This window comes from Chelon labrosus (genome assembly GCF_963514085.1).
Source record: "Chelon labrosus genome assembly, chromosome: 9".
NCBI lineage: Eukaryota > Metazoa > Chordata > Actinopteri > Mugiliformes > Mugilidae > Chelon > Chelon labrosus.
Window position 1 is genome coordinate 24,012,397 of NC_140359.1, and position 26,741 is coordinate 24,039,137.

At 45.4% G+C, this 26,741-nt stretch overlaps 1 protein-coding gene across 1 annotated transcript; it reads right to left on the reverse strand.

The window, feature by feature from the left end:
• Positions 1 to 237: 237 nt before the first annotated feature.
• rasgef1ba (RasGEF domain family, member 1Ba) lies at positions 238 to 26,489 on the reverse strand. Its single transcript, XM_084550940.1, has 14 exons — positions 26,215 to 26,489; positions 20,020 to 20,205; positions 19,789 to 19,911; positions 19,556 to 19,693; positions 15,094 to 15,309; positions 14,470 to 14,544; positions 13,465 to 13,560; positions 13,028 to 13,130; positions 11,020 to 11,099; positions 9,515 to 9,610; positions 6,642 to 6,737; positions 6,001 to 6,124; positions 4,950 to 5,022; positions 238 to 1,920 (listed from the first exon to the last, which is right to left on the reverse strand). The coding sequence occupies exons 2-14, from the start codon at positions 20,197 to 20,199 to the stop codon at positions 1,896 to 1,898; spliced, it is 1,425 nt and encodes a 474-aa protein (XP_084407066.1). The 5' UTR covers positions 20,200 to 20,205; positions 26,215 to 26,489; the 3' UTR covers positions 238 to 1,895.
• Between the last annotated feature and the right edge of the window lie 252 nt (positions 26,490 to 26,741).

A 26,741-nucleotide genomic window follows, 5' to 3' on the forward strand; every position in this document is an offset into this window, starting at 1 on the left:
TTTTTTTGGCACTGAGCTCCCATCCTCTATTTTCTTCTTTATTTCTACTCACTCATTTGTGTGCTTCTACTTTATAGCCTGTTAATAGCTGTGTGTATACCACGTTTCCTTGCCTTCGTGCTTGCTCTGGGGGATTCAGGTAGGGTTTTGTAAAGCGTCTTGAGACAAACTTGTATTGTTATTGATGCTACATAAATAAAATTGAATTGAATTGAATAAATGGCTTTTCACACCTGATAAATTCATAACATTCTTTTATTAACCTTGTCTTTTAAACACAACTAATCCATTTAGAAACGGCTCCTCTAGTCCATTTTAACAGTCCAAATACAAATGGGTAAAAACACAGGGAGGGGAGGAAAAAAAAGAGAAACAAACATACGGCACATGAATCTATACAACAGACCACAACAGCACTCTGTGTCGAGGGAGAAGCAGCCAAGGCAAAGCAGACATCAGTCAAAAAGATTTAACTTCATACTCTGAGCCAGTACCTTGAAAATTAAGTGTTTCAAACAAACTTATATATATTAAAAAAAATAATAATAATTAAACCAATATCTGAGGACTACTTTTAACATGTTATGTACCTAGTACAAATTAAATAAAATGCAAAGTAAATATTGGCATCAGGAGATAATGAAGCTACACGGATTTATAAATTAAACACATTTAGGATACTTTTTCATGATGTGAAAAAAAATAAAAACAAAGATATATATTTTTTTTAAGTTTCAAGAAAACAGAAATTCTCAGTTCACATTATTCAACCGCACAAGATCACTTCTGCTAAAGGACCTCCAGGGGGCAGCACAATCACGCTCATTTATTTTTCTACACTAGCAGGTGGAGCAGGAACAAAAGGGAAGAATGGGTGTCAGCTCATCCTCTCAGCAGCAGAGGGCCATTTTAACGCCAATAATCGGGAACAGGAGGGAACACACGCCACCGTATTTCCTATTCACGCTCGATGCTAAAGGCGTCAGTATGCTTAAAATGCAGGTTTCACTCAGAGCGTCTTACAGTCCTAACCCACGCGGCTAAACGTGGTTCACTCACAGAAAAAAAGCTTATGAACGCTGTAATTTATTTAAAGCATACTGGGACCTCAAGTCAAGATAAAAAGACAATTTAATCTTGCTTCTTCGGAAAATTATAAAACTTTATACAACACAAACAAAAAAACAATTACATATTATTTTTTTGTAAATAATGCAGCCCGTGCATTTTTTCCTGACGTGACAAAACTTAAAAAACAAACATGAAGTGAAAGGTATGATACAAAAGGAAGGCGACATTAAACAGCTTGAACTATTTTAGCTAGCTTAATGATAGACAACAGTGTTGCAGGTTAAGGTTCTCCGTACAGAGAAATGCTGGCTTGTGGAACCAGAGAGGGGGAGGGTAGCGTTTCTGTTGTGTTAGCCAACCAGCGGCTAACTTTGTAGCATCAGTGGGGCGGGGAAAAAAAACAAAAAACAGTAGAGGGGAATCAACAACCCCAACAACTCTGTTCATTTATATAAGGGCGAAATACTTCAGACAGGAAAAAAAGCCCCTCCATTTTACTGTGGAGATTTGTAGCGTTTTTATTCTGATAACTAACCCGAAAAAGACTATAAAGTCATACAAAGTGATGAAAAAGAGCTGTCCTGAAATATACAGCACAAAGAGCAAAAAGAGGGGAAGGAAAGCAGCGCTCCATAGAAATCTGAAGCCGGTGGAGGTGTGGGACGGGTCGGGTCGGGTGGGGTGGGGACACAAAAAGTCCTCGCCAGCCAAAGTAGAGATTGTCATTTCCCTTCCAACACGGGGATACTCAGTTCGGACAACAGCGGAGCACAGCGCGGCGCGATCCGCTTGTTGGGTTTGTCTTCGGAGTTTCTCCGAGGAGTTCAGACTCTGCTTAGCAGAGTGGATCTGTGGATGGGAGAAAGAAAGAGATGTCAGCAAATACATAGGATTCAGAGCATGTACGCCTCCATAACAGCTGCACTGAATGTTGAATATTAATAATAAGTATGATGCAGATATGACTTCTTTATAAAATTTAGGAAACTTGAAAAGTGGAAATTTTATTAAGAACTGGACAAATTTAAACTTGTATGGCATGGCAGTTCTTATATTAGTGAAAACAGATGTTGTCTTTAGATGGATCATGTTAAAATTATTTATTGTTAAAAACCTAAAAATTGTCCCGCAAAATCTAAAATTTTGGAATAAAACAACAGATTAATGGATTGTTTTTAGCACAGGTTGAGGAGTTTGTTTGTCCCTTATGACCTACGACTCTACAGTGCCACCCTGTGAGGAAACTGTGAACTATTTTCATACATTACTATATATTTAATACCTTATTTATCTTGCTATAATACTGTTAATGACACCTACACAGTATATCTATACTAACACATTTCTTCATATCCATATTATTGCATTGATATTGTCTATTTTATATACACTTTGTATAATTTTCTATTGTTAATACATACATTGTATTTTGTATATTTAGTTTGTGTATTGCTTTGATACATATATTTTATGCATAGTTTTTACACATTGTAACTCACTTTCATTTGATTTTAGACCCTTTTTACTGTGTAATGATGCTACTGGATACCAAATTTCCCATGGGATAAAATAAAGTATTTATCTATCTATCTAATCTGCAGCTATCTTTTTCTTCTCTCAATGTCTCCAGTGCAAAATATCTTGGACAACTGTCAATATACGATCAATTTTCCCCGCGTTAAAGATGCTCAGTAGCGAAGTGACGAATATGATTTTTACATGTCACAGGTATAAAACTATTAACAGACGTCAAACTGTGTATCTTTGGTATTTTTTCTGTAAATCATAACCTAAGCAAGGCAAATAAATCCATGATTACTTTTTGCAAATTATAACTAAGTTAACTCTTGGATCACCGGTAACTCTTAAGGAGGACTTATGTTTTGGACTGTGCCAAATACCGCATGCTGCTGCCCTGTCATGTTTAATTTGATGAAGATGAGCCTTACTGTGATAGTTCTGTTTTGCACCTGTATTATTTGTTGTAGTGTGATTATTTTCTCTTCACTTGTTGAAAAAAGAAAAAAAGTACGTCCAGTAATTTCACAGACCTCGGTCACATTTAGTGGAACACTTATAAACTGCAGTAGAATTGGAAGCTGCAGCAAAAGCATGTCTCAAGTGGATTTCCAAAGATGCTGTGTGTGTGTGTTTAGAGAGACAGTCTGCCCTCAGCTCTCTTGGACAGAGTCTCTCCGAGCACAGCAGCACGTTCTGCTGACGTGGCTCGGCTGGAGCTAAGTGACAGATCGTGGCGCAGTGGAGGCGAGGCTCTGGGGGGTGGGGGGGGCAGAGATGGTTGGCAGGCGACAGGAAAACGTGACCACACACACACATAAAGGGCTGAGTGGATGCGCTCTCCCTGGGCTTAACCCAAAACCTGCTCTCACCTCTGACCCCTGCCAGCAGATCTAGTTCACACGTCAGACTGTGGGTGGTTGGGCTTGTGTTTGGTCAGTGTTCGGCGTGTTGTTTGGATGCATCTTTGTCAGCGAGATATCGATAACGATCGGTGCTGCTTGGACGAATGAGGTGGAGGAACCAGTTTGGAAATATTGCTCGTAACGAGAACGAGAACAAGAACAAAAACAAGAATAAGAACAAGAAGGAGGAGAAGAAGAACAAGAAGAACAAGAAGGAGGAGGAGAAGGAGAACAAGAAGGAGAAGTCTCCTCTCTCGCATCCTCCACTTTCTTTTCTCTGGCACAGAGCTCTTGCCCTCTAATTTCCTATATACTACTAGTCATACAATTCTGAGCTATTACTATGTAGAATGTTTACTGCTGTGTGTGTCCCACCCCCCTTCCCCCCCTTCCCCCCCTTCCCCCCTCTTCTTGTGAGTATCTCTGGCCTGGAGTGGTGTGTTTCCTGTGGAGCTCTATACTACATCTGTTGTCGTGGTCTCATCAGCCTGCCCAGTCTTCATGGAATCCTGCAGTTATCCACTCCTACCTGAATGAACAATTCTCCAACCTGCCTATGATTCCTCTTACATTTTCAAACTGTCATGTAACATCATCAGTTTGTATCATAAGATTCCACATGTACACTTTAGTCAGATATGTGTATCTATGACAGATGTATGTTTATCTTGCTGTTCTCTTCTCTTCTCTCTTTGCTGTTCTCTTCTCTCTTTCTTCTGTCTGTACCCGGCTGGCCTTAGGCAGATGGGTCCCTCCATATGAGCTGGGTTCTGCTCGAGGTTTCTTCCAGTTAAAAGGGGGTTTTTCCTTGCCACCGTTGCCTTCAGGCTTGCTCTGGGGGTTTCAGGCCGGGTTTTTGTAAAGCGTCTTGAGACGATTTGTATTGTTATTGACGCTATATAAATAAAATTGAATTGAATTGAATTGAAGAAGAAGAAGAAGAAGAAGGTGAACTAGTAGAAGTTCATGTCAGTGCTTTTCCTTTAAAAAGCTGCCGAAGCAACGATACCGCCGACCTGTTTTATCTCTGTGAACCGTCCTGACTCAGTTTATGTCAATTAAGGTTCAGCGTGTGATGCTGAACCGAGAAGAAATGCTCCTCTGTCAGCTCTCTGGAGACGAGTCCGAGCCAAACCGAACAAAGAGACAATTTTTCTCCCGTCCGTCTTGTGCGACGAGCGCGTACGACGCAGTTGTGTGAAAATGACTGATGTTCTCTTTACGCGTGTGCACGCTCGAGTGACAGCGCGGCCCAGAAGAATGATGAGACGGTGCGCTTAATGCGTTTACTGAATTGCGTGAGAGGTCGGCGTCGCGGCGTGACCTGCATCCATCTGGGTCTGCCTGGTCAGCAGGGAAAGGGGGGGGGGACTCCAAGCCTCCTGAGGGTGAATGTGTAAAGAATGAAAAGCGTGTGTGTGTGTGTGGAGGGGGGAAGGGGGGGTTAATACACACCTCAGAGACTTCCATCTGTCCTTCTCCATGTTGTTCTCAGGACCTTCGCTCTCGTACGACGCCATATACAGTGCTGCAAAGAGTAAATCAAAGATCAATTCACATTCATCCTGAAAAACTGGACTTTCCACCATTAAAAGAAAACCACACCGGCTACTCTGACTCCCTTGACTTGCAGCCGAGTGCGACTCAAGTTCTAATTGTTTAACTTTCCTTTCCATTCGTGGAAGTTTGTTATTCGGTAATCTTCTTGAGACAGGAAGATAGCGCTCACGGCCGACCGGTCAGTTCGGCCGTGAGCGCTTCAGCGTGGGGAGGATTTTACAGAGCTCCCTGCCTCTCACCGATAAGACCGAGATAGCAGCTGGAGCCAGCGACACGCGACTTTGATGTGCGCTAAAGGAGACCGAAACTATCTGCGCCGCTCGAGTATGAGAGGCGATAAGGTGTGTGTGTGTGTGTGGATTGGAGGCTCAGTAGCAAAAGATGGGTTTTTCCCTTTTGACCAAGGACGACGAACCAGAAGACATTAAGTACATCTTTAAAAGAACCATATTTCAGTCCACATCTTTACTATTAGTGACAAAAAAAACTAAAATCTGCTGTTGTGGTCATTCAGATTTAATTGGATAATGTGTGTACATCTGGTGCTTTCACTGTAAATAAGCGCACAGGATCTAATGACTACAAATGATAAGGGACAAAAGGGCAAAGTGAAATGACTGGAAATGTGGGAGTGTTAACCACAATACAATCTAAGTAGTGTTTCCCGCGTCATTAACCTTTTAAATTTACTCGACATGTTTCACTTTCCATCATTGCAGTCTCAGTCTTAGAGGAACGCTTTCACATTCGGTAATACGCTGTTATTATTAGTTTTCTAGCTGCGTAAATCTGAAGCGCCCACCAGCAGCTTATTAGCCTAGGTCACCATAAAGGGAAATGGGAAACATTGGGGCAAATAGCTATGCAGGAGTCAGAGCATTTCCCCATCCAGCTGGGCTAAGTGGCTTCATAATACATCCGTTCACTCATTCCTACTTAAACTCACCATCTTCCGTGAACACAGGAGCCGTCAGCAGGTACTGCAGGATCCTGCGATCCTTCTCAAACGGACACTCCACCTTCTTCCAGGCCATGAACTCGCTCACTTGTTTGGCAAGTTCCCAAAATTTCTGAAAACACAGAAATAAAGTTTTTTTTTTTTTAAAAAAGGCTTATGTTGCACGATGCTCTAAAAAAAGGGCATAACGGTAAAATATAGGTACTGTCACACAGGACTGGGGGACTGCCCGCTGACCTAAAGCATTACGCCTGGGTCACAGTCTGTGTTAATGTGTGAAAATATACAGCACAGTTTCCCAGGATAGAATAAAACCTTAAAATAGTGTCTGATTCATTAAAGCTGTGACCAACACACGTGGGAGTAGTGCGTGGTCATCGGTCATAATGTCTGTGCCATGGAAACGCAGCTGAACGTTGCGCACTCCTACTTCTTCATTCTGGAACGGTCTTTAGGGAAGTGGCGATAAATATAAATACCAAATCCGTTGCCATGTGTAGTAAATGGTGTTACGTTTTTGTGACATGAAAAGTCAGCTGTTATGGGGAAGGGAAGAAAAAAACAACAGAAAACTTGTTGAAATCTGTTGCTGAGGAAACTCCCACCGGGGATTTTTAGATTCTGTTTACCTCAAAGTTGATGTGCCCGTTCTGCAGCCTGTTGACACAGCCCTCGTTGAGGAAGTAGAGGTCTTTTATGAGCAGGCTGAAGAAAGGGATGACAATCTGCAAGAGAAAGAGAAAATGTCAATTCACGGGGAAGATCGGCGGGGCTTTCCATGCGGCTCACAGGTGTGTGCGCTTTCAAAGAACGGGGATTACGAGTTCACAAAGAGAACCGTGCATGTTAAAAAATGTTCTTTCTGTTCTGACCGTTGCACCCTTTCCAGAAAAGATTTTCATCTTCACATGTGTGCGGAATGCTTGCGAAACAAACCATGTTCCACATAAAAACACACATCCCCATTTAAAAATCCCTTAAATAATTCATCACCATCCTCCTACAGTGATTCAGGTCACTGCTAGTCTACGCCCCAACACAGATGTTGATGGAGAGGGAGGTGAGGAAGGAGGACCAGGCTCCAATCAAATAATGGCTAAACTTTCAAGCTGCTGGGATTAGTTTTTATTTTTTCTCTCTCCTGGCAGAACACCAACCATCAGGAGACAAAGCTGGAGGGTTCAATGTGGTATTTATCTGTTGCTGTGGCTCATAAAAAGCAAAAACAGTATTTTTTTTGTATTGAGGGCTGCTTCAAACTGGCACAGTGACCTAAATAAAAAATGCCACCTCTTTCTTGACTGTCTCTAAGATTTTCAGACGTTCACGATGGTGGAGAAACCGAGCGACAAGCAGACGGCCGCGTTGCATTCCTCGTGTATTATTTAGCCAAAGCGGCTCCAATTGTATCAGAGGTTGCATCTGAATCGAGCATCCCCTCTCCTCTCTCGGGTTTAGTCCCTTTTTACGAGCCTGTCTCTTCTTCGCCAAGCCAGTGAATCCATCTCATGTGTTTTAACTCAACGTAATTTGAGCGCAGCTGACAACTAGTTAACGAGGCCTCGGCGAAGTCACAGAGTCTGAACATAATGTACGGTGAGGGGTCTGCAGGGGCAGGATGTTGTTTACAAGAGGGGGCACGCTTGTATGCGTGATCATGCATGCATGCACACACGTCTTGAGACACGGCTTTAAGAGAAAGAAAAATGCACAGCAGGAGCGGAAAGGGAGTTGTTTTCATAATGGGCGTTTAAGGCCTGGAACCAAAAATTTGATCTATTATATCTAAAGATGTCTTTATTAAAGGGAGTTAGAATCTATACTGGATAGTTGTCATCATTAAAAGATGTTTAAAATAGACTTAATTCTGATTTAAAGTGAATATAATGTACAATATAGGTAATTAAACTTACAAAATAAGATCAAATAAATCAATAATGAACAGATTAGCTGCAGCGTAACCCTTGGCAATTACACGACCGCATTCATTTTTTTGTACAATGTCTCAGGACTGTTGCTACACAACCAAACATGACGTACAACAACAAGTCTGTTTTAGATCAGCTGTTTAGCTAAAATGTGATTTCAAGGAAATGAATCAACATAGCAACAAGTGCTGGATCGTGTACTTCCTACTGCTCGCACTGCACGGAGCAAACCCTGTTTCCAGAAACTGGAAAAAGAAGCTCAGTTGTTGTCTTTGTTGATCCTCTAACAGAGCCAGCAGCACTGTGGGTGCCTGAAGGAGACCACAAACAAAAACCCCACCCCTCCCTAAAAGGAGAGGTCGCGAGTAAGGACATACCAGACTCCTTGGGAACTTTCCATTTCGTGACCCCGACCTCTTGTTTCGGGAATGTTTGCATATCTTAGCTCCAAAGCACACCCCTCACAAACCTCAGGGAGCCAGATACATATTGACAGAACAGTCTGTCTCCGCACACGAACACACTTATACAACACACGCGATGACGTGGAGTCGGGGGGGGGGCTGACCACTACTGTCTGGCAGCGGTCGAGGTCTGCGACGGGTTGGGGCGGGCAACTCAAGTAGCAGCAGAGAACACTATGTGATCTGGCGGGTGGCCATGTTTTTCTTTTTCCTCCACAACACGCTTGATGAGGAGGAAAGTCGGGGCCTTCCTCCCATCTTGACCCGCGTATAACTTGACCTCTGTCCCCTCTGAGCTGCGCCGTTATGCAACCCTCCCTCCCCGTCCCGGTCCCCCTCGAGAGGCTGTTGATGGAACAAACACGATGGGAACGCAGCAGACGATAACAAGGCTCAGCGAGCGGGAGACATCAACCATTTCCTTTCGAAGTCCGATGCCTCAGTGCGTAAGAATGAAGGCAGCGAGACTTTACATAACAGCAATCAGCTTAAAGTGTCCCTGCTTGCATCACTGTGATGCTTTGCTCGGGGAGAGTATTTAGTCTGAAACGCAGAAAGGTCACGGCAGCTTTCAAGTGGTCTTTATTCGTGTCGTATAAATGACTCTTGATGTTTGTCTCATCAAAATGCATGAAATGTAAACTGAAGTCTGGAGAGCACATGTTGAAACTTTAGTGGTTTATATAAATGCTGACTGCTGGACTCTATTAACTGCCACTGGGAACACTTTCTCCTGAGCCAGACTGTTATTTAACAACCTATCCAAAAACGTTTGAGAAACTCTACAAGTCCATTCGCCTTTCTTTAAGATGTTTCGCCACTCATCAAAGTTTCTGATGGGCTACACCCACAGATGTTCCTGTCTGAACCAAAAGTCCCCACCAAGTCCTTTAAAACTGAAGAAGCTACTTGGATGAAACGCCTTCAAGAAACTCTACAAGTCCAGTTGCCTTTCTTTAAAGTTTGTGGATATACCATGACCCAGAACCTTCACAGACATATTTAACAATCTACACTTAATCTAAATGTACAAATATAATCCCCGTTCCTTCGTTCTGCCCGGCACATTGAGTTCAGATGGGAGCCGAGCCAAAATTGCCGAGGTCTCACCTTCTCTCTGCTGCTGTTGGCGGTGATTGATCTCTGCGTGGCTCCTCTCAGCGCCGTTCTGTAGTTATAGAAATTGCTGGAAGGATCCATCTGGTGCTATGGAGAGAGAGAGAGAGAGAGAGAGATAAAGAGTTAGTTTGAGGACAAGCCAACGTCTGGGCAAACCTCTGAAAAGAGAGCGGATCTGATGGGCCAAGAAGAAGGCCTACGTTCAATTATACGTACTCCACGGGAGGTATTGGCACCTGTTGTGATTCTGTGACTTTTGTGGTGAAGACGGGAAAAGTCAGAGAGGAACGTTGTGAAACTTTCAAGTTAAACTATCGTTGGTAAAAGATTTTAAGTACTTGGTTTTTTAGGTTACGGCGTCTAGTCCCGCAGTACCTTAAATGACCCCTTTACCCTGTGGCCCAGTAACATTTACACCTGATTCTTATGACACAAGCCTGTCTGAGGGGATTCAGTGGAGGAGGGAGGGATCCGGAGATGCATGATGCCATAAGCAAACAGAGGAGAAAACTCCACACAGTCACGCAGCAAATGAAGGTAGAAAGTTCGCACAAAGGCTCGGAGGGACAAAAACATGAGGGCAAAAGGAAATCACCGAGGAGGCATGACTGACAAAGAGAACCACCGATAGAAGGAGACGGTGATAATCTCCAGCGAGACGCGAAGGAAACCCAAAGAACTCGAGCCTTTTGAAAACCTTTCAGGTGCTGCAGAGCGTCCCAGTCTGACTCGTCAGATCTCTTATTTCAAAGGAGTGACTGACGGCGCGTCGGGCTTATTGAACGTTTCTCCCCACAGTGTGCAGGGTTTTCTCGGATTCCACGAGGAGGAAAGGAGGCGGTGTTGTGCGATTTGTACTGCTGGACCCGATCTACCTTCTGCCCCGTGGACTCGTCAGTTCAACATGTTTGGTGTCAGACTGGTTGTTTGTTTGTTGCCGTCTACGATGTTTGTCTCTCAACTGGGCTTGAAGAACGGCTTTGTGGAGAGACTTAAACCCAGCCCTTTGAACATGTAACGATGTCAAAACCTATCCTCAACAGACGCTCATGGAAACTTTGCACGGTATGTTTTAAACGTACTCAAAAAAGAAGCTGAGACGATGTTTCCAGAAGTGCAGTGTGTGTGTTGTTAAGGTAAAAAGCTTCAGTGGCTGAACATGAGTATTAGTTGCAGTTCAAGTTCAAACCGGAATATCAGTCAGTCACATGTTCATTTTCCGTGAACTAGGCCGAAACGCATTTACTGTCATTGTTTTTGTGCAGTAATGTGAGAATTGTGAGTCATGGCAAAGCCCCCGCTCTCCCACTCAGATCCATGAACCAAGAACTTTCACTGTGACCATGTTTGTCTTTGATACACTTAACAAGAAGCTCCCCCCACACACCCGCAACACGAACCCTGAGTCATCAGCCTCTTATACGTGTGGACACAAAGTAGAAAAACGTACACTCAGGAGGAGATAATATAATCATTTCATGCAGATTTTTTCTTACCTCTAAAATGTCAAACTTGGCCGTTTTGACTTTACTCCAGGTCTTCTTCAGCCGAGACACAGGACTCATGTTCATCCCAGCTGCAAGATGACAGAAAAGACAATGAGTGAGCAATCACACATCCGAGCAAACACCCAAACACGATCGCATTACCACATGGCATTTTCCCATTCACCCAGACAGACGCACATCCCCCCTCCGCCCTTCCTCCCATGGCGGTCGCCCCTTCGCACCCGCCTCCAGCCTCCCCTTTTCTTTCTTTATGTTGTTTCTTCTGATGCAGCGAGGCACAATGGAGTTAACGCAAGCCTCGTTTCCCTCTCCTAGCACTCTGCTTCCCATATGGTAATCCTCTGTGTGTGTTTGTGCTTGTGTGTGCTTGGTGAAGGTTCAGGCACCGAGGGGTCACCGTCGGAGCAGGTACTCCAAAACTAGAGTACACAAAAGAACGCTGATCTGTGGACAGATGGAAAACTCTAAACTTCCCAGGAGACAGTTGGGTTTTATTTTAGTGCTGCAGGGCAGAACTGAACGAGACTGCGACCACGGCGGCATGTGACAGTGTGTGTCTTGCCTGGGAAACGGCTCCATTTACACAAAGACACCAGTGTATGTGTGTGTGTACAGACAGGTGTTAGCTGTGGTAGGAGCCCCACTGGGACAAACTCTCCTCCCCCTTTATGAGAACATTAATGTGGAGTTGATGTCTTTTCCTCTTTTATTTAAAGGGTCAGTTCACCCAAATAGTGTTCGGATATTCAAGTGTTATCAGTGAGACATCCTCCTGGTCCACTGCCGCTTCCGGCGTACCCCTCATTTAAGTCTGATTTTGATTCAATTATCTTCTTATCCTTGCAGATATCTCAAAATCTGAACATTGTGCTTTCTGTGGGATCTAGCCCTTTAAATGGTGGTTTCCTGGAGATGAGGTTGGAGCAGAAAGATTTGCCTGGAGGCGCTTTCTCTCCCTATCCCAGGGGAGAAGGACAGCTGGCACTCCCAATATTCTCTCCTCATCACCCCATCCAGCCTCTCTACCTCTCCCTCCCTCCCTCCCTCCCTCCCTCTTCTCTTGTGTGCTCACTCCCTCTCTGGTCAGTGCTGACCATCTGCCTGAGTTTGTTCTGTGTCCTCCTCCAGCGCCTCCCCCCTCCCTCCTCCCCCCTCCCTCCTCCCTCTGCACTGGACACAAAGATCCTCTGCTTTTCCACCTCCCCTCAGGCCTGGGAGGATGATCAGATGAACACTCTCCTGGGCCATCGGTTGTCTCGTGAGCTTTAGGGGTTCTCTGCGTAGTCTTATTCCTATAGTATTGATTCAAACTAGGTCGTTTTTTTGTTTACACACACTTGCCCCAGTAAGATGCAAGCCTACTGAACACTGCACATGTAGACCATAGTGATTCGATCTGATTTGACAATAGCCCCATGAGATTACACCTGTTGTTTAGGGGCTAAAATACACTCGGGACATTTGTAACATTTAAGCAGCTGGCAAATAGTTCAAAGTATGCGTTATGCTGCAGATTCAAGTAGTCACATGTCAGTCTGTCACTGCCAATCAGTCTGTAAGAACACAACGTAATTATCTAACCGAGCCCTATTAGAACTGAAAAACATAATTTCGAAATGAACTGAGGCGATGTCATGACAGGTTCCTGATTTTTACTGAACAACAAATTGCATTTACCGACAACTGAAACAAAAAACACTCTCCAGTGTTTGAGGAATGTGTTTGCAGGAGTGAGGACGGGAGGGAACAAGAGCAGAGGGCAAGTCTGAATGAGATCATTCTAACCATGTGACGTCCAATCCTTTTTTTTGGCTATCAAGTATTTTAAACCATTGTCTTACAAGTCACTTAAAGGCTAATTTTGTCCCCTTTCTAAAAGATTGTGTTCTAAAAGATTGTGTTCTAAAAGAATCCCATCACGAATCAAGCATCTGTCTGACAGTGCGACAAAAGCGTAAATCGTGAGGCACGTTATTTTAGAGGCAAGGGGACTTACATATGATGGCCATGAGGGAGTTAAAGTTGCCGATGTTGAAGCATTCCCGCGCCACGTCAATGAAGAACTCGATGACTCGGGCTCGGTGCTTCTTCTTTACTGGCTGTTAACAAAACAAAAAAAAAAAATAAATAAATAGATTAGGCTCGAGGACTGGTCCGGTAAATGTGTTTAACTGTAGAATGAATATCATCAGGGAAGATGGCTGGTAAAGCACGAGGTGCAAAGTAAAAATCCTCAATCATATATTCTTTACGTCACACTTTAGTGACAAAACCTGGTAATTTAACAACATTTATAACATTTAACACTGATTTAATGTTGTTCCGGGATGTCAAATGTAAGAATTTTTGTAATACAGTTTCAGGTTTAATCTATAGCTGCTTAAAAAGTAAGGTTTGTTATTTGAGAATAAACCCTTCCTGTTTGTTACTCACCATACAGATCTCTGTAGCCACCAGATAACTGAGTCTGTTGAACCATTCCACGTAAGCCTCCAGGTTGCTGGCCTTCTTGTGGTCACTGAAGCAACTCTGCAACAACAACAACAACAGACTTTCAATTAGCATTTAAGTCATTTGCAAAGCAAAACCAGCGCAGAGCTGGAAAAATAAAAATAAAGCTGATATTTGCCTTTTTTTCTTTCTGCTCCTTCTCAGCCAATGCATCGCTGAGCATGAAAAATAAACTCTTGGCTCGGCGGAGCCCTGAGGAGCCAATCACTCTCAGCTTCTCTCTGCTTTTACAAGCTCAATAGTGGCCGGCATTATTCACATTATGCATGCTGGTCCTTTGTACGGATTCCTCTTGATCTAATTCCACACATTCCTTTGGCCTTACGCCACTCGCCCCCACGGAGGCTTTCCTGCCACTGGACGCGTCAAATTTTAACATGCAAACACACGGGGGCTGCTCCCCTGTTTTCAAGTGGCTCGTTGGGGGTACGAGGCCGGCTAACCTGAGGCACAAAGGCAGCCTCGACCCCCTCCCATCACCTCGCCTCCAAAAAAGGGCCTGTTGCCTAGCAGCCGAACGCCAGACAACGAAAACCTGCCGCCCGAATCGCACACCCCTTCCCGTTACAAACCCTGGAAACAGTGGTTGCTAGGAGATGAGGAGCATGCATGCCCATCTAATCCCAGCCACTGGGATGATTTGAGGAAATTGTCGCTGAGGTGTGTTTGAGTGTGTGTGAGAGAGAGAGAGGAGCGGATATTTGGTCTGCTGTTGCTGCTGCTGCAGTCTGGAAAGCACCTGCCCTCACTTTGACCTGTGCGACAGACAGCGACTCTGTTGTATAAACTTAACATCTGTCTGGAGGAGAAACTAGGTCATCCCACTTACGTCTGACCTACGCCAGACAGAGACAAATCTGGATTACATAACTTGCTATATGCCTTCTTATCAGCGGATGTATACTTAGGAAAGCATGCAGACGTTACCTTATCGTTGTCCAGCGGGTCTTTCTGGACGAAGGCCTGGACAAATTCTTCAGGTCCTATGTAACTCAGTCTCTCCTGAAAAGGAAATAAAGGAAAATGAGCTCCCTGAATTCGTCATCAGTCTGCATCTCATTAAAAACCGGGAACTTTAAATGGTTATGTCTTTTTAACGACGGTTTCCCCCAAATTTTGACTCAGTGCTACCGAATATGGCAGACCCCCACTGTCCCTCACCTTTGAGATACATTATAAACTCCTGATTAAAGCCATTTTTCCAGGCTGACTGATTTGTTAACTGACAGATAATGAATGCTGTGCTGTAGTCCAACAGCGCTATTTGAAACGGAGGAGGAGCTGTGGCGTTCAGTTCGACCACCGCACTGATTTCTAATCCATCACACATGTCAGGTCTGCTCTCCTTCTCTCTGGCATCGAGCTGGTTACGAGTCGATGCGAGTGTGAGCCATTGGCAGGATTTCTGACAACGGTTAAAACAGATTCTTACAAAGCGACGGATGAAAATTAGCCTTCTGGGAAAGTCCGGAAAATTCGGCTTCTGGTGATCGGCGTGCATTATCAGTGTTAAAAACGTAAGTGTAAATAAAACTTCTTTAATTCTCTCACCAGCTCTATGTGCGTGAGCTGCTGTGCGACAGTGAAGGGGTCGTTGCAGATGGACAGCATGTCCCTCTGTATCGCCGCCTGGGGCTTCGCTTTTAGAGCCGTGAGCCGCTCGGCCGCTGTGGCGTTGATCTTGACCAGCGCCTCCTCGTACTGGCTGAGCACCGTCAGCCTCCGGATCAGGCCCTGGCTCATCTGGCTGACCGCCTTCCGGTAAACCTGTTGTGGTGACACAGAAATTATGGTTATTCAAGTTGAGGAGTACACAATCCTTCAGCAACCTAAACTATTCCTTGATGAACATCTTAAGAAAGGGTGTTTCCATCTTATCAAGGCTCTGTTTGGATTGCTGGGACACCTTTACCCTAACTCTTTACCATGTGCTACAGGTTTGTTTCCATTCTCCATCAATGTACAGGTTGGAAAATGAGGCCGACACATTAACTGCGCTACTTTTCCATTAGGTTTGGTAGCAGAGAGCACAAAGAGACACAACTGAACAACAACAAGACTGGAATGTGATGTACATTTGGACAAAATGTCCTGTGGTGAGCGTGCAGCCACTTTGTTTAGCTCAGCTGAAGGTATTTCCGGAGAAATCCTAATGGAAACACAAAAGTTCACAACGCAAGTCAGAAGAACTGATTGCAAACTGATGCTAGCTCGCAACCGAAACCGCTGAACAACCCTTAGAATGTGAAGCCTTCGGTATTTGTTGTTTTTTTTGTCACGCACTTGGAGGGCCACGAACAAGGTTGCACAACCCTCTTCCTGCCAGGCTGATTAATAAGGCCACTCGGCTTCAGAGAGGGAGAGCGGAGGGACTCTTGGCTTATTGGCCTCAGGGTCGAGAGGTCGCCTCCTTCGCCCTCGACTCGAAACAGGACGTGATTGTATACTTGTTCCTTAACTGACACACTTTGATGCAGAAGTTGAATCAGAAGGTCTACAGAGGAAGTAGTGCATGTGTGTTTCATTTCAAAAGTCAAGGGTGGTGACGCCAAAAGGCCAAGCCCCATGACCTTCAGTCAATCAGTTGATGATTCTGACAAATGGGAACAATCAATTATACTCTTCATGATTATATTAATAAAATCTATCGCTTGTAATGTTGCCGCAAACACCGTCCAAACCCGGCTAACGCTTGACCACGCTCCTGCACAGTTGGACAACGGTGAGAAACGCCACCAGTGAAAATCGCTCCAGTTGCCACTTCAAAGTCAACCATCTGCCGTAGCTTCTGTCCCCGCTGCAAACCCAGTACATCCCAGGGTCGGATAAATATAGCCACAGATCTTGGAGACAACAGCACGCCCGACGTTTGTACGCGGAGGGGAGTCGCATGTGCTCATCACAACTATCGGTGTTACGAATGAGGGAGCCTAGCGGGGGGGACACGTTGTTCCCTCGCGCTATCAGCCCTGGCAGCGTTGCCGAAGTGGCAGACGACTGCTCAGTAGTCACCACGACTGAGTGCATGGTTATTCTATGCCATCATATCACACTAGAGGTCCTGTTATTCTTGGCCCGAGCGGTGCTATTTCCTGCGGAGCACCACCTGACCCAAGCAAAGGCCCGACTGTTTTTAGCCGTTCAGCCGGCCGGCACTAATGAACAGATAGCGGAAGATGCCCTGGGCTAGATTACAAAACACCTCCGTGAAGCCGCGATGCGGCAGAAATACCTCTCAACCACCTAACCGAGACTTCCTAGCGCTAATTTGTGAACATGTCTTTTAGCAGGTTAACACACAAGACACTGTAATCAGTCTACAAGTCCATCGGGTCTCTGAATGCATTTGAGAGACTTAGCTACAAGGTTTTCAACAGGTGCTTTCACATTAGGGATGTGCAAAGATTTCCACATCACCAACTCTAAAACGAAGAGGCACGACAGGAGATTTGTCCTGAAGTCTGCCTCACAGCCGGAATGGGTACTATTAAATAAATCAAACGCATCACGAAAATGTATCGTAAAAAAAAATAAAAACTGCACATTTTACGTCAAGGCAAGAACTCTGTGCCGCTAAATGAGGTCAGACCCCGATCACGGTGCTGGTTTTCTTCTCAGCTGCTGGTTCCCCATATATCCAACCACATTCATAATGACAGTCTTACAACAGAGATCAAGGACCTGGAATGTTTCGAGTGCGGTCTGGACACGACTCTGACCAGATGTTCAGCACGTCTATTATGGACTTCTTTTCCAGGGCACTGCGGTCGATGCTCTGAAGGAGCTTCTAACTCGGCTCTCGAGTTTTGTTTTTTTTTTGTTATCAAAACGCATTTTGGAGAATCTGCGAAAAAAACGCGAATGCAAAGTGCCTCCTTAAACTTTGACCCGCTGGGCTTTTTCTAGACACAGTGATGTTCCCATTTCCCGGAGCATGGAAGCATCTTTTACTATCACGGGTTATCAACTGTGTATACATGAATAAACAATGGCACAGCTTTGCTTTCTCAACACTGACTTGCAGCAAATTGTGAACCCGATGCAGCAAAGCTTGCTGGCCGCCTCTGGTCACGCTGTGCAGATCACGAGAACGTACGCTTGTATGATGCCATCATTACAGCACATACTGTACATCGGTTTCAGAGTCGTTGTTTTTTTAATCTCTGGTAAAACGGCATCCAGGATTTTATGTCGCAATCCAGTTTTACAAGTAACAGTCAGATGACAGAGGAACTCAGATGACAAATTATTAAAAAGGAAACTTGTGTGAAACAGAAAGTAAGCTTAACTGATTTCACAACCATCAACTTTCCTCTACCACAGTTTGAAATGATCTCTTAACGACACAGTTTTGGGCGCTGTCATTTTCACTTTCACCTCAAAATAAGCAATTTACATAACAATCAAACGAAGATGGCAAGAGTGATCTGAGTGAGCATCTTTTGTGGCCCAATAATGTAGTAAGACATGATATTTTAAATGAATTATGATGTTTTCCCCTATAATTACCCCATCTGTAACGCTGTGCTCTTTGTCTTCTTCCATCCTGCTTGCATAAAATACTTTAGATGGATAGATAATTAAAAAATAAATGAACAGGCAGCAAAAGTGAAAATGTGCACGAAGGCCACGCCATTACCTAACGGCATCTCTCATCTGACACGGTTAAATCTACCGAGCATGATATCAACTCATGGGAAAGTACCAGGAGATCCTCTGCCAAACGACTTTCGTTTTCCTCGAAGCCAGAATCAATTCCAGCAATAAAAAAATAAAAAAAATCTTTGGAGAGATGGCGTTAGAGCAAGACGTTTGAGTGCCCGAGCGTGTGCTGACTTGCGCTGTTGGGCGGATTTCCAAGGGTTGCACAGGGACAGCAGATACAGGGAGCTGTGAACGTGTCCAAGTGTCACTGTATTGACTTCCAGATTAAATCGGGATCAATACCCGTGCCTGTTACTATTGACGAGTCACGTGAAGCTTCAAAGAATGGATTCTATCAGGACAGATGGGTGTTTGCCTCCTCCTTCACTGTCTAGTTTTATCAAGCCCCTGCAGCCTTATCATTGGCCTTATCATTAAACAGCACCGAGCCTCAAAATAGACACGACTCATTCCTGAGAAGAGCGCAACAAAACAAGTGAAGCAATCAGACCATGCACTGGAAGAACCTGGATTGACGGTGAAGAATTGGTGAATTGGAGGGAACAGGAACATTTGCTGCGAAATACAGTGAGCTTAAACTCCAGAGTTCCCTAAGGGAAGAAAGAAGAGGGGAAATCCAGAGCTAAGGTGATATTCTTTTGCTTTCACTTACAGTAACAGGTAAGGAACAAACACCAACACCTGCCAATAATCAGCCGTTGTGGGGGAAGTTAAAGAAACCGGATTTGCATTGCAAGCCAGTCTGGAAAAAATACCCTCTTTCACTTTCTTTAGCAGAGGAGATTGATTAATATCTCTTCAACCAACTCTCAGAATACAGACAATTTCACTTTAAAGTTGTCATTTCAGCTTCAGCTTATGCCTTTCGTAGTCTAAAAGCCGAGGGTCGGCGTGTGCGCGGTGACAGCAGCAAGCACGTGACAAAAACCGTTCCAACCTGCTAAAACAACTTTCACCCCAAACGGCGCAGCACGGGCTCCCCGCGCACTAAGCCAGCGACATTCAACTCCACTGCGACAGAACAATCCAAATGCTGCCTAAGAAGAAGCACTCCAGGGATGACAAAAAGCCCACCTATCCCGCGAACAATGAGGCTTTTCTCTCGGGCCCAGCCGCCCCCTGAAAGCTGCTTTGTTGCTGGAGACACGCCGCTCCGTCACACTCCGGCGTTATCTGCAAAAAAAATCTGCCTGTGCCTGTAGCTTTGCTGCACATGGATTCAACATGACAGCGCTGCACTGTTTGGGATGACACCTAAGGTAAACATGCAGTATAATCTAATCAGTGGACAGGTTTTTGCACGTTTCGCTGGATGACATGATTAAAAAAAAATAGAGCACGGACTGACCTCCTCTCCGCTGGCGAGCCGGTGAGTCAGCTCCTTCAGGCTTCGCATCATCCTCTCATCCCTGAAGTCATATGGGAAGGTTTCCGTCCACTCTGTCAGCAGCTGGAGGATCTTGGGAGCAATCTTCCTGACTCTCATCTGGAAAACAAAAAACATTAGTACACAGCAATCACTAAAACTGACCAAAGGATTAGAGGTATGCCTTAATATGTGAGAGACTTCACTGAGCGTACCTTGTCGGCCTGAGGGTCGCTAAGTCGCTGTTGCTCCATGCACAGGTGGCACACTTTGGACATGAGTTCATATGGGTGGATGAAGAGGCGAGAACTGAGCAGGAAGGTGAAGATGTATGTCCTCTGTGGAGGTACAAAAAAAACATCTTAAATCAAAACTCACTAACTAAGGTGAAATTTCAAGGTATGCAAAAATAGGAAAATGGAAAAACAACACACGCCAACACTTACGTCTGGGTAATAGTCTACAGTTGGGAGCAAATGGTGAATGAGGGCCTCCAGGGACCCGGACACCAGGTTGTTGTCATGATAATAAAGGCCGGGGTAGCCTTCCTCCTTGGTCTGGTACAAGTTGTTGTTGTTGTAGCTGCCGGTGTTCAGCTGCCCTGAAAACGGTGGTGTCTGGGGCATGTTGTCCTGCAAGGAGAACAATCACATTAATGGTCTGTCAGCGCCTGAACATCTCTGATACACATTTAACCTCGGACGCTGCTGCTGCTGCAGGACGGTCCCAGCCGGGGTCCGAAATAGCTCCCAGACGCAAAAGCAGACAGCAAAGGTTTGTTTTGGGAAAAGGTTTGGACACGGTCAGCATCCTTCCCTCCTCTGGACAATTTAAGGGTTCTGGTTTTTGGTTTAGTTTATATGAATGGACAGCCGAAAAAGGAAAAAAAAAATGTGGTCGAGACACAAAAAGGATACAGGACGGAGCCTTCTGAGTCACCCGGATAACAAGAGAACAAGAATAGACCGCCGACACGCTGCTGGGCTTTACAGGAAATTGAACTCTTAACCCTGGCAACTTTGGTGGCTTTCATGAGGATGGCCAAAACATAACTGTGCCAGATGCGCAGTAACAACAAATTATATTTTGGGTCCTCCATTCTTTGCTACACATTGTGAGAAAGACGGGATTTAGGCTTAAGCTTCAAGCTATTTTGCTATATTTTGTAGTAGACAGTTAATTCATTCAAAAAGGTCTTCTGACTCACAAACAGCCTGTTTTAGATTAAAAGAGTTTATATTGGATTCCTGTATGTATATGTGCTTCAGTAGATGCACTAATAAAGAAACAAACAAAAAAAAGTCAGAGCTTATGAAAGATTCTGGGCAAATCCGTAGCTCTGCAGGATGTCATGAAGGTAGTTTTACCCTCAAAGCCTACTCATTGTCTGTTCACTTCCTCCGCTAACCCTGTGCATGTGCATGACACAAAGAGAGTGTGTGTGTGTCAAAGAGGTAGAACAAATCATGATGCATGGTAGAACACAAAGAGTGGAAGAGTACTGGGTGCTAGCCTTGGGGCGACCGATCCAAATGCCGCCATGGAGGCTTGCTCAACTACTCCTGCAGCATAATCCAAATACCCCAAAGAATCCTAGCTCTGTTGGTAAATCGCCACAGTCCCAGGCCGTGTGGAGGTGAAGGCACTAGATGTGTGGTTGTCAACTCTACATTTTAGCACTGGCTCCTTGATTTAAATGGTTGATCTTGTATCACCTGTGGTGCGTACACTTTTGCACTTGAGGGTACCCGTGCAACATCAAACAAGGGAAGACACAAAGAAGATGAATTCTGTCAGCTGATATCGGTCTAAAGCTTGCAAAATTCAAAGACTTTCCATGGTCGTTCCAGATCAAATGTGCATTTCACCTCTTGCAAATTCAACTTTTCATTTGTGAGTGAAAGGTCTTTAAAGAAATGCAGATCTCGGAAAGAACAAAAACCACACACACACATTCCTCTGCCAGTCTACCAACCTCCTGACCTTTGAACCTGGCACTCTGCTCCCATCCCATGCCAGGCAGACGTATGGCCGAGGAGACACAAATGGCCTTTCATACTGCTTGGGGGTCAGCGCAGTTTCCAACAACCCCCGCCCCCGAACCCCTACCTCCTTGACAATATGCTGTCCGGTGGCTGCCTGCCTAGTCAGGAAGCCTTAAAGTCTGACGCACTGCAGTGCTGCCAGGGATGGATGCAGAGATGCCAGGAGGTGTAAACTGCACCTGCCCACACACTGGACCAAACACTTCAAGTAAATCCAGGCTTTCATTGTCCTGTGACAGTAATATGTTACGCAGTAAAGGCTTACATAAGAAGAAATAAGACAACCATGGTGTAAAGATCGGCTGATGTGACCAGAGGGTGAATTAAGAGATGCTGCTTGGTAGCCTTTAACGTTCCAGCACAGCCAAAGCCTTGAGCTTAACCTTTTAAAAAGATGACAAGACGCAGCCCCGTCTTCCTTCACAGGGTCAAACACGACCACAGTGCTGCGAAACATTCCTTATTTATTCATGAGCGCTTACGTGCTCACATAAAACACCCAGCCTCACGAGGAAAACCAGAGTCTGCCTCTTTCTCACGCGCACGCCGCTCCTCAATGCGCGCATGCAAACGCCGACCATCGCTATTATTCAGCCAGACAACCATGGCCATTTCCATGAGAATGGCGAGCGTGTGGAGTCAGGGCGCAGCGGCCCGAGCATCTGCCGCGCCATGTGGCTTCCCCTCAGACGGCAAGAGGCAGGGAGATCACAGGCGTGGTGGAAGGCAGGGGAGACTGAGAGATATCCCGATAAAAGATGGAAGAGCTTTGGGATATTTGTTCTTTTAAAAGTCCCCTTTAATTGGCATTTAGTTAGCGTGTCTTGCTAAATAGAGCCTGAGCACAAACACAGATGTATAGTGTACACAATGAAGCTCTAAAAGCACCACTGAGGTTATGGTGAAGAGCGCATGAACGGCAGCAGGTGATCCAAGTGCTGAGAACGTGATTCTTTCACTCTTCCCAGCTGGAATCTGAACAACATGCTCCCTGATCCACTGGGAGGGGGGAACAAACCCAGGATCCTTGAGGTTGTAACCGCTGAAGAGAGAGATTAAGGAAAGAGGACATCTGGAAACTGGTCATGGCAGACCACTGGCTGGCTTTACAGATCGTAAATATGGGGAAAAGGAGAGCAGGTGATATGTTTCAGCTGATGACTGAGTTGTGGCACTCTCCCTCTGATGTATCTGAACGCACTTTGGATCGATCTCATGCTGCCAGGGACTGGTGGGGTTGTTTTAAGATAAAAGCTCTGTTTCAAATACAAAAGAAAAAGAAAAAACATGGACAGAGGGCAGCGTGAGATCAGATGGCCTGCGTGTCCCCTTCTCCGTTTCTCTGTCTCTTTCTAAATGCCAGACGATGAAGATCTCAGTTTAAGACACATTTCTGCTTTAAGATGTGATGCACTTGCTTGTCCGAGAATCTCCAAAGACGTATCCGGCCCAAATTATTCTCCATAAACAAAAGCGCAGGATGACTACGAGCAGCAACAGCAGCGATTTACATTTGGCTTCCAGGTGTCGCGTGGGGCAGTAGCGGCGGGTGCACAGGGTGGGGGGACCACATGTCGAGTCCTCGGGGCTTGAGGCAAACAAAACTCTTAGCACGTTGCTGTTGGTTTAGCAGTGGCCACCGGCTGGGTGGCAGCTGAAGGTAAACAAACAAAATGCCAGAGATCAGCTCCCCAGTTTCAGGGCGGTGGGGGTTGGAGGGAGGGAGGGAGGGGGGTTGTTTAGGTTGGAGGGGCGATTTTAATTATAGCTCGACTGGTCATGTGTGTGTGTAGCCATCTGCTCCAGTGTGTAAAAGAAGTCTAGGTCTCTCAGGAGTTGTTAAAAGGTTAAATATTCTAACTTTTGTTTTAATGCTTTTGCAGACATCACGCTCACAGATCATCATGTCTGAGGTGCTCAGCTGACTACCAAGCCGATGCACTCGCAGCTTCAACTTGAGGTGATGCATAAGTCTGATACTTTCTTCCCTGTTCTAGTATTTAAATGAGAAAGCATCACACTTAACTGCAACAAGCGGGCTGTTGTATTATGTTATCAATGGCCTGTAGTTTAATTTCTGAGTAAACTGGTCATGTGCAGCAACATTTGGAAGTTGAGCAGGAGTTTCAGGCTATGATTCAGTTAAAGGTTATAAAAATGTCAAACTGTTTCCCTTCATTTGCCCCGTGGGAAAAGCAAAGAAGACATCATGTTAAAAAGCACAAAAAACTCCCCAGGCCAACGTCATATTAGGAGCAACGCTCCGGTGTTTATGTGAAATTACCTTCAGGCTCCAGAGCCATCAACGACAACAATCTTGCAGGTAATTTTGTCTCCAAACATGCGGGTGGGGCAGCTCCCCCGGGGGTGGGGACAACGACAACTCACTTGCTTCAAATACAAGCCTTGAGAAAGCAAACGGGTGGGGGGGACTTCCCGTCCCTGCCCGCACAATAAATCTGAAAATGGCTGCTTGTGATGAGTGCCCATCAGCACTTCACAGGCAGTAAAAAAGGTAAAACACACAGGAAACAGTTCCTGTGGTGCTTTGAGATGAACACAGGCAGCCAGACACACTGAGGGCTTTCACACTGGGGCACGTATCCCGAGAAATGCCGTCGGTCTCGGACGCTCCCTACGACTATTGAGGAGTACAGAGGTCAAAGCAGTAAAGCACAGAGATTTGTGGTGTAATAAAACATCTTTTGCAGCCACTAACTCAATACCAGCAATGCAGCTGAAACACAGGAACCACAGAAATGAAATGCAGCAGAGAAAAATCAGATATATATTAAACAGGGACTAGAGCAGAACAGTGTTGCAGTAAGGGAATGTCCTGCAGCCAGATAGAGACCAGCAGTAAATCAAAAGCCCCCCCCCCAACACCCCCACCACCTCCGCTATGTAAACACTGACAGGCATGAGGAATCTCACCCATCCATGGCTTGAGGAAATGAGGGTGAGAGATAGCTGAGTGGCTGCACAAGAGGGTGAAGAGGGGCCACGGTGGAGTAGTGGAAGCAGGCTAAATAAAGACACATCTATGGCGGCGCCGTTTGAAGCTGGTGCGGTCAGAAGCATTCAAAACAAACACAGGAGCAAAAATTCAGCTGTCTTGGAATGGAAAAGTGCCGGGAAAAAGGAAAACAGGCTCCAACAGCATCCAGAAATGAGGACTCTGCAGCTTATTTTTTCAAAACACCTCCTTTTCTTTTGGGGTGTGGTAAAATATATACATTTACCGGCCTGATTTGCACCTGAAGAACCCCCCGCAGCCCCAGTGTTCGCGTAGTGAACCATATAATACGTTACAGCAACCGGAATATACTTCCAAAAGCATCACATCAGCACAGCTCTTGCCACCTTTCCCGGGGACATTCACACCTGTGACGAGCGCCGCGATACCAACAGAGTTATGACTGGGGGGGAAATGTTTGAGTGGTAAAAATCACAGCTTCCACGCAGGATTCTGTCACCTGGCGTCACCAGTCACTGACAGAGACGTCCTGCAAGACACAAACACATCCCGCAGGAGATGCATCCTGGTCCCGAATCTTGACGTGAAATTCCAAGTCTGCACACTTGGTGGGATGGTGTTTTCATGCTTTTAGCACAGTTTTAAGAGAGGCTGATTGACCAGCAAACCAACAAAGCAGTGGCAGTCCCTGGTTTAGACATCAGACTGTAATCATCACTGAAGCTTCCACCCAATATCAGCTCCTTATCAGACCCAGTGCCCCTCTACCCAAAGCTTCTCCTTGTCTGCATTCCTACTAACAAATCCCACCACAGCCACTGAGCACCCGTGTACACCAGGTAATCCACAGCAACAATAACTCATTCAAGTGTTTCCTCCCTCACATTTTTCAGCCGACCTGCCAAATAACCAATAAACGGATTGAACTTGTCAGCACATTAAGGGAAACTCACCCCCCTCCCCTCCCAGCCTCCAAATGCATGCTTCTAATGCAGAGCACTGTCACGGAAAAGCCAAGGAGAACAGGCCAGAGTTTTATTCAGGAGAGACGCCGGATTAACTTCACTGATCCCTCACTGTCCTCAGGGGAGGGGAGAGGAGGTGAGGAGAGGAGAGGAGGGGAGGGAATCCTCTTAGCCAGAAGGTAGAGTGGGGGTTAAGAAGAGTCCGCCATTGACACCGATTCCAAAAATCGCATTGTTAGAGAAGATTTTCTGGGGGGGCACTTAAGGAAAATGAAAAGACAGCAGCAGCCACTAAGGGAAGCCACCCCCTACCTGCGCATCATCAACCTGGTTTTGTTGTGATTTTGGAGGATACAGATTGGCAGCAACGTCAATAAAGGCGCAATGCAAGAACTCGGCAAAGGTTTTTTTTTTTAAAAAAAGAGAGTAGCCTAATTTTAATATTTACAAAAAAGCATATGTGAAAGTCAAAGAGCATGTGTTGAGCTCATTTAAAACGCTGCTTAAGCCGCCTCGGGCTGGACACTGAGTGCGCTCCTTCTACCACCTGCGCGCATTTGGAGAAGCGCCACCGCATCTCCTCCAAAACAACAGAACACATAGTAAAATAAAAAAAAACACACAGCAAAACAAATAAAACATAAAATAGCTCACCTCAACTAGCAGTAATCCAGGCGTGAATTATTTCGTATCCTTTCTCCTTAAAAACAATGTGCAGAACAGCCTTTCAACAGCGAGACTTTCTCCTTTTTTACGTGTGAATAAGCCAAAGCGCGCAGTCCGTCACCGCAGCATTACTCAGCTGCAAACGCGAAAAGGGTTTTTCCACAGCAGCAACAGGAGTTTGATCCAAAAAAGAAAAATAACAATAAGAAGAAACCGTGTACGTATGAATGAATGAGAGATCCGACACTAGCGCTGCTACTCCTCCTCCGTCGCCGAAGCCGCCTTCAGTTGCGTATGAGCGCCGGAGCCGCTGCCAGCCTCAAGACTTTACTGTGAGGGGAGAGGCAGCAGCCAATCAGAGCGGAGAGCCCCACCTCCCCGGCGAAACCCCCACCCCCCTCCCTCTCTTTCTCGTTTTCGGTTGCATTTCTCTTTCCCTTTCTGCGTCTTTCTCTCTTTCTCTCACAGTCTGTGACGTTTTTTTTTTTCCATGAGCCCCATCCCTCCTCTCGTGT